This window comes from Triticum dicoccoides, chromosome 7B, assembly GCF_002162155.2.
Source record: "Triticum dicoccoides isolate Atlit2015 ecotype Zavitan chromosome 7B, WEW_v2.0, whole genome shotgun sequence".
NCBI lineage: Eukaryota > Viridiplantae > Streptophyta > Magnoliopsida > Poales > Poaceae > Triticum > Triticum dicoccoides.
The window spans coordinates 726310307-726321319 of NC_041393.1; the positions used below are offsets into that span (position 1 = coordinate 726310307).

General features: G+C 45.0%; 2 protein-coding genes across 2 annotated transcripts; one reads left to right on the plus strand and one right to left on the minus strand.

Annotated features, from left to right (window-relative positions):
- The first annotated feature begins 443 nt into the window (after positions 1-443).
- LOC119335225 (protein TIC 21, chloroplastic-like) lies at positions 444-2270 on the plus strand. The gene is made up of 4 exons (XM_037607382.1): positions 444-732; positions 987-1244; positions 1356-1559; positions 1925-2270. The coding sequence occupies exons 1-4, from the start codon at positions 484-486 to the stop codon at positions 2036-2038; spliced, it is 825 nt and encodes a 274-aa protein (XP_037463279.1). The 5' UTR covers positions 444-483; the 3' UTR covers positions 2039-2270.
- Positions 2271-2442: 172 nt separating this feature from the next.
- LOC119339544 lies at positions 2443-11012 on the minus strand (the record flags this gene model as incomplete). The annotated part of the gene is made up of 9 exons (XM_037611559.1): positions 2443-3452; positions 3959-4062; positions 4147-4189; positions 4265-4535; positions 4652-4739; positions 5404-5488; positions 5934-6081; positions 6178-6370; positions 6479-11012. Coding segments are annotated over 9 exons (5964 nt in total), but the record flags the coding sequence as incomplete, so codon positions are not given.
- Position 11013: the final 1 nt, after the last annotated feature.

Sequence of the window (11013 nt, forward strand, 5' to 3'; positions counted from 1 at the left end):
CCCCTTACAAATATGTTAGCCGCTAGACCTGGGCAGGAGACTTGTAAATCCCAAGTCAGGGCCGACCTGGCCCGTCCCGAGGCAAAAAAAAGTCTATTTTTTCTCAAAATAAATTAAATGATTTTTTTGAGTAAAACAACATAACATATGATTTATGTTATAAAAGTACTTCCTCCGTTCCTAAATATAAGTTTTTGGAGAGATTTCACTGTAGACCACATACGGAGCAAAATGAGTGAATCTACACTCTAAAATGCATCTATATACATCCGTATGTGATTTATAGTGAAATCTCTACAAAGACTTATATTTAGGAACGGAGGGAGTACAATATAACATATGATTTTCCTACTAGGGGAAGCTTTTTTTGAACTGGATTGTGGTGTGCGGTAGGAGCTTCCTTGCTCTGTTCCCAAGCCAAGATGAGAAGTTGAGAGCCCTCCCTAGTGACCGTCCCCCCAAAAAGCAAAACCCAGGCGCAGAATGCTCGCGCTCCTGCTCTCCCCGCCGGCGGCCCCTCCGCCGTGCCTCACGACGCTAAGGCGGCGGCGGCCTCCGTCCCCCGCGCTGCCGCCCGCGCCCCGCGCCTCCTCCGGCCCCGGCCGCGCGGCGCCCGCCCTCCGCGCCGCGGCCGTCCGGCCCCGCCTCGCCGCCGCGGCGCCCGGCCCCGCCGAGCCGGAGCCCGCGCCGCTGTCCGCCGAGGAGGAGGCCGAGCGCGCCAAGCTCGCCCAGGTGCCGCCCCGCTCCCTCCCCCGTCCCCCCCGCTGATCCGTCGAACCCTCACGCGCGCGGCCGTTTGCCGGTTGCTGACTGACACTTCAGAGTCTGCGCGCATCGAGGATATGCATACAGAGCACGGGCAATCCTTGCCCAATCGAGGAAGGATATGGTTTCCATGGTCCACTGCCGCGCTTGCTTCTGCTCACGCTGTTTACTCGGCTCATATGTCATCTTTTGCTCTGTCTTGTTTTTTCTCGGTTTTGCAGGTCAGCAAGAGGCTGGAGAAAACAGCGCGGTATTTCAAGAATCTGGGCACCCTGGCATTCTGGTCTCAGTTGGTGTGCACAACCGTTTCGGCCGGGATCTTGTCCTTCTCCGCGGTCGCTACGGGGAATGCAACATCCCCCTTCACATTCTATGCGACCGGGCTCGGCATCGTTGCGGCCTTCATGTCGGTGTTCCGGTCATTTGGTTACATCCGTCTTTCCAAAACGCTCAGGAGAACAGCAACCGAGCCTGCAAAGGTACTCATTTGATGGCCTGCTACTTGATCTGTTTTGAACTAACATAATATTACTTGGTTCTGCTTATATGTGCAATTTAGCCAAAACTAAGCCGAGTGGCTCCTTCTCCAGGCTCCTCCGCGTGCGGCTGTGGTTAAAAACCTGAGGAACAGTATTGTGCTCAGCGTTGTCGGGATGGGTGCTGCGGTGCTCGGGATGCAGGCGACTGTCGGTGCTTTGGTAGCAGAAGCTCTTACTACCTCCTCGGTGCCCTACTACCAGGGGATATCCGCTGGCCAGAGCCCAGTTCTTGCTCTGGATGTTTTTCTTGTTCAGGTATGCATTGTATCTTCCCTTTGTTTTGATGATTGTTTGAAGAACGATGAAAATCGCTTCCAGGGGTGGTCATTTTGCTCCCATCTTGCAAAGTGGTCTGTTTGAGCTTTGTAATGCGAACTGTGATCTACAGGGTTAGTAACAAAATGTGCAATCTTCACAAATATAGTAGTAATAAGAACACCTTTAAATTGTCGGACATGGGATCGCATTTTTCTACTAGGCTCTTTCAAAACCTAAGAAAGTATTACTCTCTCCGATCCATATGAATTGTCGCTGGAACGGATGTATCTGGGGGGTAGAATCTTTTTGAACTTGGCACTTCATTTTGTGTATTAACTGTCATCGTCTCTCATCATGGACAGGCTTCAGCCAACACCATCCTCTCGCATTTTCTCGGGCTATCGAGCTCGCTGGAGCTACTTCGGTCCGTGACAATCTCTCCAGCGGATGCCGGCCCCGTCCCTCGACCGGCATGAGCTACATACAAACACGGCATACGGCTCCAGTTTTTTCTTTCAACATTTTTTGGTTCTGCATCAGTATTCTGGCAGCAGTTTTTTCTTTGTCGTTCTTCCTTTTTTATGTGTAGATCTTCTCGTTTGGTGACAGGTATCAGTATGTTCGTTTGGTGACAAGTATCAGTATGTCCAGCTAGCTTGATTTTGCTCATGTGCAACTATCTGCATATACTTGATGGAGAAAAAGAAATCCGTGTCATCGAACCTCTGCTTATTACTTCAAACATATGAAGAGAGAAGTACTCCTTTGCCCGTCTACGGTTTGCGCCATCTGCTGATAGCAAAACGATCTGATACACGAGCAGCATACCGCTAATACCAGTTTGTGACAAGTACACGCACAGGAAAAGAGGCTCACAAGGCAAGCTCGAAATAAGGTTGCATTTCTTCTATCACAGATATGATATGTGTTTTTACATTCAACACACGGGTAATACAGCCAGTTGTTCCAACTCTCTATGTCTGAAACAATGAAACCTATGTATAAGTACAACATGAATGAAAATGAGATGTTAAAAAGGAAAGAATAAAGGATGACAAGGCATGTTTTCCCTATCTATATATGGGTATGTCGAAGAGAAAACCCAGTCAGCGCCGCAGCTTAGTGAGGCGCAGCAAAGCACTATATCAACAGCGGGTATCCGAGATAACCGAAAGAACTTGTCAAACCCTTGCTCTTCTCGCCGGTCCGAGTCAGCTTGAGTACCAATCTGCATGTCCAAAACTTGAGATCCCCTTACCACAGTCCCATCTGCCATCAAACTCTTATCCTCATGATCCGAAGCGGCTTTGCTTGTGCATCAAGATTGTGAAGGCCCGCCTGCTGAAATGTTGAACTTTCCCCCCAGTCCAAGTTCCAGCGGCTGTTAGCCTGTCACACTCTTGCCGTTCTCATGATCCGAAGAGGTTTGATTAGTGCATCAAGATCATCAGCCTCCGTGCCGAGTTCCCCTGAGTCCAGTTCCATCAGCTGAATGCTCTCCGGCGCATCAACACTCTGTATGCTGTCTGGCGCATCTACACTCTGTATGATGTCCGGCACATCAACACTCTGTATGCTGTCCGGCGCATCAACGCCTTCTTCACCATCAATGTCAAGTGTGATAAAGTCAGTGAAGTCCCCACCTGAGAAAACATCATGTTGCTGTTTCTGTCTGTCATCTTGGCCTGAAGAAACTTTGCTTGTCTCACTGTCATGTCTAATGCTGGTGTCAAAATACCGTCCCCAGCTACTGTTTTGGGGGGTGTCTGGTCTGCTTCTCTTAGATTTGATTGTCTTCTTGGGGGGGTGATGAAGTTTGCACGTAGACTGTTGTGGGCACTCTCCTGTTGCCTCAAAGACTGGGCACGCGTAGCTGTGCTTTTTACGACACTGCTTGTAACAGAGGATTAATTCAAGACCATGAAAAGATTAGCAATCTTAGTTCAGAACGTAAAAAAGGATCATGGAAGCCCCAAAGTTCAAAAGCTGAACCTGGTTAAACAAGTTCCAACAAAAAAAAAGAACAACCTACTGACAAAATCTTCATTTGCTAACCTATCAACAGTTAAACGCTAAACCACCCACTGGATAACCCTCATTGACACGACTAAGAACATGCATGTCCTCCTAGATCCCAGCAAAAACACAAGAAGTCTCATGCAGTAAATTATACCTACGAAGAACTTTAAATTAATAATACTAAATGATTGGCAGGAGGGTAGAGCATATTATAGTTTACATCACATTCTTTAAGGGACATTTTTTCAATGGTTCAGTTCTGGGTTTTTTTCTTTTGGAAGTTTACTATCAGCTGTTGAGGACAATGCTGAATCCCACCCCCTAGCAATAGTAATACTTGAATAAGATTGAAAGATTTCAGTTATATCATTAAGTACCTCATCACCATCTGCACAGTATCCCTTTAGAAAATCTTCACAGGCAGGAGCCTTAGAGTTCACTTTCACATGCCTATAGGGACAAGCTGTGTTGGTACAGAGACCTGCCAGAATAAGAAACATATGATCAAGAAAAAGGTTGCAGAAACAAAATTGTAAAATGATGCACTGCGAATGAAATGAATCACCTTTCAGAAAATAAGAACAATCTTGCATTCTTTCCGGGAGTACCTGCAGAACATACTCTTACAATGAAAGAAGTGTCAAATGCAAGATAGGCAGTAGAATCAAGAAGAAATGGCTTACCTTGTGAGTGAGTTTACAGCTAGTATCAGAACACAGGCCTTTAAGAAATTTAGTGCAAATAGTAACTTTAGCACGGTCATGAATATAGCGACACTCGCCCTCAGGCTTCTTGCACTCGCCAAACCGAGTGAAGAATTGACAGTACTGTCGTTTCTTTGCCAGGCGTGATCTAACAGTGTGCAAACTCCATCGAACTTTCTCATTTGCTAGCATGCGAGTTACTTTTTTGGGGTTTCTAACCAGTTGGTTACCTTTGCTAACACGCACATATCTGTTTCAGAATAAAGAGAATCAGAGAATAAATCAAAGTTGGAAAGATCCTAGATGCAAATAAGTTCTATTATCAGATGGCATCATGCAAGCAATAGCATATGGTCAAAAAGATACCCATTGCAAGTTGATGACCTCCTCAAAACTGAAGATGCTTGATTGTTGTTTCTTAACTGATTGCCGGCAGCAGATAAAGAGTATTGATCTGCAAATTTTGACCAACATCAAGTAAAAACAAAAAAGTATATACTGACCAGATGAATGATCAGTGTCTTCTTGCAAATGCAATTCAAGGTACTATGTTCGACATGAAAGTTACATCCACTGGAAGCACTGCTATATGCAATTACTATTAACCAATAAGAGAAGGTTCTTATTATGGCATAAGAGAGCATGTCTCATGCACTGCACTTCAAAACGAAATCGCCACAAAGTGATGATTTATAGCTAGCTGAGACCAGCAGTAAAATGTCCAGCCAGTAAGTAATTCAACTTTAGACTTGTAATATAGTGGACCACAGAAGTAATTATATAATAAAAATGCAACTGGGAAGCAGTCTTGGAATGTGGTGGAGCATGGAAGTTATGTTATTATACTAAATAGGAGCAATTGAGAAGCAGGAGCAGCGAAACTTATGTATCTCACATATACTCCCTCCGTTCCTAAATATAAGTCTTTTTAGAGGTTTCACTAGGGAACTACATACGGATGTATGTAGACATATTTTAGAGTTTAGATTCACTCATTTTGCTCCGTATGTAGTCACCTAGTGAAATGTCTAAAAAGACTTATATTTAGGAACGGAAGGAGTACATTATTTTAGCAGTTGAGTCATTCTTCTGTAGTGGCAATAAGTTTAACACATTACCATTCCTTCCAGTATAATGGAGATATTGCCGCTTCCGTTTTTCTCCTCTCTTTTTTTCAACGTCAGCAACTGCCAATGTAGCCTCCTGCAATCCAGGTTGTAACTTTATAAGATGCACCATATGTGCACTACACAATAATGTGGTCTTGATATATAAATAGTTAAATGCATTTTCAAAAGTTGGTTGCATGGCTGCTCTCATGACTAGTTAAATAGCAGTCAAGTATAATCAGCACTAATATAGGCAAGAATCAGCATTCCCGTTAGACATTAGCCGACAAAGTAGTTAGAATCTTCTTAAGAGACAACAAAATTCAACCAGTAACATAAATCAAGTCGTCTCCCAAATACTTCTTGTGGGCTTCCCATCAGAATATAATACAATAACAAAGCCTTTAGTCCCAAACAAGTTGGGGGTTGGCTAGAGGTGAAACCCATCAGAATATAATGATCTGATGAAAATAACTCCAACTGACTCTTATGGAATACTGAATATGAAAAATATGCACAAAGAATATCAATTAAGTTACCTCGTTAACCTTTTGAGAACGCTTCTCAAGAGATCGTGACCATTTCAAACTTGATCCACCAACACTTAACACACCAGATTTCCGTATAGAGAATCCATTAGTTGAGACAGTATAAATCATATCTCTCTTCTTGGTTTGTAATAGTTTTCTGTTACACAATAAGGGGCAAAAACTTGCTATAAACAAATTGAATCAATGGCTCGATAGAGAAAGAAAGAAGTTCAGGCTAGTCTGCTAATGTTACCTGACTATTCGTAAGGAGCTCGCATTCTGAGTGTGACTGCTTCTAAAATTCTTGTAGTATATTTTTCTTTTCCATGGAAGAATACGTGGGAAGACCTTCGCATAACTAGTTCCCACAGATCCTTTCCTCTGTGATTGTTGCCCACTGAGTGTCCACACGTGAGAGGAAGTTCCCATATTATTTGTCTGAAGAGCTGCATTTAGAAAAGTATGAGCAAATGGTAGTTAAATGAATTAGCATTGCTTTCTTATTCAAGTATGAGGTTGCAGTTGTGGTATGCCTCAGAAGGAAAACAGAATACCTTTATGTGGTCCCTCCTTTAAACCATTGATACTGTTGCTCGAGGATGCAATTTGTACATTATTCTCACCTGAATTTAAGCTCTCAGCAGGTGCAATCTCTTTTGTATTCTGACCATCAGAGGAAGATGAACTCAAAATAATCTGATTTTTCCGCTTCTTGAAATATAAATCAGAGGCTGTGGGTGGCTGCAGTGATAAAACCTTATCTGTAGAACTTTTAGTCGGGTCATCAGCGTGCTGCCTCTGTGCAGCAACCAATTGATTTGATTTCGGTCTAACATAAACCACTTTACTAGCATCTGAGGGTTCAGGTGTTTGTGCACTTTTAATGCTTGGGGTATCAACACCTGAGTTTAATTGCCTAGCCGAATCTTCTTTCTCAGTTTCAGGAACATGCTGCTTGGGCAAAGTTTTAGACAACTGCTCTGGAAGGTTTGTGGTTGAATTGATGGATTTGGCATGAAGTGGTAAAGGAGGAGTCTTAGGTCTTTCAACTGTAAAGCTCAAACGTGCTGCAGAATCATTTGAATCAACTTTCCTGACAAAGTTCATGCTTCTCCTCATCACAGGCTTATTCAACTTATTCTGAGTATCCAGGCTAGAAGAATGAGAAAGTTTTCCTGTTGCTGGATTTCTAATAAGGGCGTTACCCTTGCGTATATAAGAGTTTTGAGTTTTGTCATTCCTCCTTGGTGGTTGTTTAGGTGGTAATCCTGAAGGCTGTGAACTGGGCAAAGATGTAGAAGATGTCAGGTCACCACGATGCCATGTCTTGTGCCTTGGATTTGAACTTACACGAGGAGGCTCTCGGGATGAACTGGGCAAATTCGCCTGTTTAGGAGCTACCTTGGGAGGCATAGAGCTTGTACCATTCATCTGAGGAGACTTCCCCACAGGGTTTCCAGCCGAGTCCAATCCTGCTCTCCTGCTATCCTCCTTTGGTGCTAAGACTGGCAAACTAATAGAAGGTAAAGTAGATTTGCATGGTTGATGATCCTTTTTAGCTTCTGACACAATGGATTCAATCCAAGAAGACAAATCTCGCTTTGTGCTTGAGTTAACCACAGAACCTTCAGTATTACTGTGATAGGTATTATTATCTGGCTCAACAGATACCTGAGGAGAAAGCGCTGTATCCATCACATCGGTAGATTCCATAGCTGGGATAGCAGGTTCAATTGGGTTACCCACAGGATTATCCACCATCTGATTATCATGTTGATCTACAACATTTATTGAACTAATAGAGTGCAAACCAGAGAGAACTACCTCACCATGTTTCTCAACATCACCACTGATTCCTTTATTACTGTCATAGGTATTATCCGGCTCAACAGATACCTGAGGAGTAACTAGCTCTGCATCCATCACATCAACAGATTCTACAGCTGGGATAGCAGGTTCAGTTGGGTTGCCCACAGAAATATCCACCATTTGATGATCATGTTGATCTACAACATTTATTGAACTAATAGAGTGCAAACCTAAGAGAACTATCTCACCATGTTTCTCAACATTGCCACTGATCTCTTTGGGTGTCAATGAGTCTGACTGAGGCATATCACTACCAGATACAGATAGCCTAATGCTGTTAACCTGACTAGAGAAAGCATCCACACTTCCACACTGCTCCAAACCTTGTGCAGTATCATGATCCTGACTAACAGAAGTGTCATTATCCACGCTCTGATCCAAACCTATCCTATCTTTCCTAACAGTAGCATCGTTAGTCACAAACTCCTCAGACATAGCAATGCTGTTGACCGCTGGTGGTAAAGTCAGCCAATTTTGAGAACCTACACCAACTGAGTCATCATCAGCCACAGCTTTTTGTTTTACAAGACTATCAAATTCTGTCACTGTGGAAACATCTAATCCTTTCTGCCCTTCCAGCAGCTCATGGTTTTCCTTGAGCTGTCGCTCACTTTCTATGTTATTACTGAAATAGAAATTACTTCCAAGTGTCAAAGTTGTAGGAACAGACTGCTCGCTGTTACCAGATACAGATGGAGATTCGCGGGAATGTGCCAAGGGAAAATCAATCTCGGGAGACAGATGACCTCTATGAAGATTTATCAGTTCTGCTACCTGAGCTGTAGCACCCCTTTCTATACCATTATTCAAAACAATATCCCGGGTTAAATCCTCCATAAGATCATCGGCTAATGGTGGCACATTCATGCTTTCAACATTTCTGGAACATGACAGATTAAGGAAATCTCTACCTTCAACTTCTAGGGGAGCATCTGTTTCATTGAAAGCAGTTCCGTCATTGGGAAGATCTTCCTTGTGGCTATTGCCGAACCCACCAGCTAAATTAAATTCTGGAGTGCTCCCAGAATTACTGGTGGTGGCAGCATGTCTTTCAGTTGACCCCATGAAGCTCTTGCCCACTTTCCTCCCAACAAACTTGCTCATAGTAGTTTCTGATGTATTACGAGCTTCCAAGTGGTGTATTGTTTTTGAAGTGTTAGTTTGACATAATTCTATGGGGATTTGGCTCTCTTTGGTCCTGGTACCCTCATTCACATCGAGTTCCCTTGTATTAGAAACCTTCACATGGCCAATACTGTTTTCACCTAAACCAGTCAGAATCATACCCTCACCTTTCTGAGCACCCTTTCTCTTGCATATAGTAACTTCTGGTGCACTACTTACACGGCGAACATCCTCTTCGCTTGTGTTAATCAAGATGTCATTGTCTTCCCTCCTAGCATCCTCACTTCCAGAAATTTCTGTCGTATCATGATTTACGGTAATTCCATTTGTGCAAACAGTGTTTTTTCTACTGACATCCTTAGGAGCTTTGCTCTCTTTCATGCTGGATTCTGTACGCCTGTCAGAAATTCTCAGAGGATTACTTGCAACTGCACCAGTCCTTTCACCTGAAAGAGACATGATTTCACCCTCTTCCTTCTGATAATTATCATTCGTAGACACCAAAGTTGCACTCCTAACACCTGAATCCAAGGAGCTCCTATCTCCTTTCCCAGGATGCTCACTTCGTCTTGTAGCAAGCGCTTCCGTAGATTTAATGGCTGAAGCAGCACTAATATTACCTCGACCCATGGAGCTTCTATTGTCTTCCTTTCCAAGGTGCTTACTCCCACTATGATTTGTTGAATCAAGAATTTTCTTGGACTCGATGGCTGAAGTGGCTTTCCTTTTACGTGGATTTATCGAGTTGCTATTTTCACCCTTCTGGATATTCACACCATTACCAGCTCCAGCTGTACCACTAGTGCTTACCATATTATGTTCAGATACAGTATCCTTTTCCAGCGATGAGGTTATGATTTCACCCTCTTCTTTTTCAGAAGCATTTGCAATAGCACCAATATTATCCCTCTTCTCAGATACAATTTCGCTACTAATTTGTTTATCCTTGCCAACAATCCTCCTCACAATCTTCTTGATAACTATCTTCTTCACTTTCTTAACACCAGCCACAGGACGACCAGCTAAGCCCAAACTTTCACTAGGGGAACCTGACACATTCTCCTGAACATTATCATGCTTCCCAGGAAGCTTCTCAACATCCCCTTCCTTTTCCTTGGACTCCGGTGAAGGTTTCACAAGAACTGAGGACAACACCTTCCTAACATTCTTTCCGGCATCCTTCTGTATTACTTTAGTGCTGTCACCCTCATTACTACCAGCACTTTTTGCCTTGCAGTCCACAGAGATCACGCTGGCCAATCCTTTTGAAGCAGAGCCGGCAGTACTTGACTTGGCTGGTGAAATATGCAAGGCCTTTGGCGGTGGCGGTGGTGGCGGCCGTGTAGCAGCAGCAGGACCCTCCTCTATCCTCTGCCACACAGAAAGTCTCCTTGGGGCAGGCTCCTTCTGCGGAGTGCGCCTCGGATGCGCGACAATCGTGGCACGTGGCGAGCGCGGCGAGCCACGCTCGCCAGACAGCGTTGTCGTCTGCGAAACCATCTGAATCTTCCTGCTGCCCTTGCTGTCGCTGTGCGTTGAGAAGCTCTCGTGGCTGTAGCCAGGATGCACAGGGGCCCTATCTACAAAGCTGTCAACCGCGGCGTAGCTGGCATGGGGCTGCTGCCTCTGATGGCGTGAAGGCGGCGGGCCAGAGCTGGAGGTGCTCTCGATGTCGACCCGGTCATGTAAGGTGCACCGCTGCTTCTTGCGCGGGCTGGGCGGCGGCGAGAGATGGTGCTGGTGGGGGGACGTGTATCTGCGCCTGTCGTCCTCAGGCTCCTGGTGAGCAGGGGCGTATCTGCGCCTGTCTTCCCCAGTCTCCTGGTGAGCAGGGGCATATCTGCGCATGTCTTCCTCGGGCTCCTGGTGAGCAGGGGCGTATCTTCGCCTGTCTTCCTCAGGCTCCTGGTGAGCAGGGGCGAATCTGCGCCTGCGCTCCTCAGGATCCCCCCATGGGGGCTGCTGATGCTGCTGTTGATGGTGGTGGTGGTGGTGCTGCTGCTGCTGTTGATGGTGGTGGTGCTGCTGCTGCTGTTGATGGTGGTGGTGGTGGTGGTGCTGCTGCTGCTGCGGGTGATGGGGGTTGTGCTGGTGG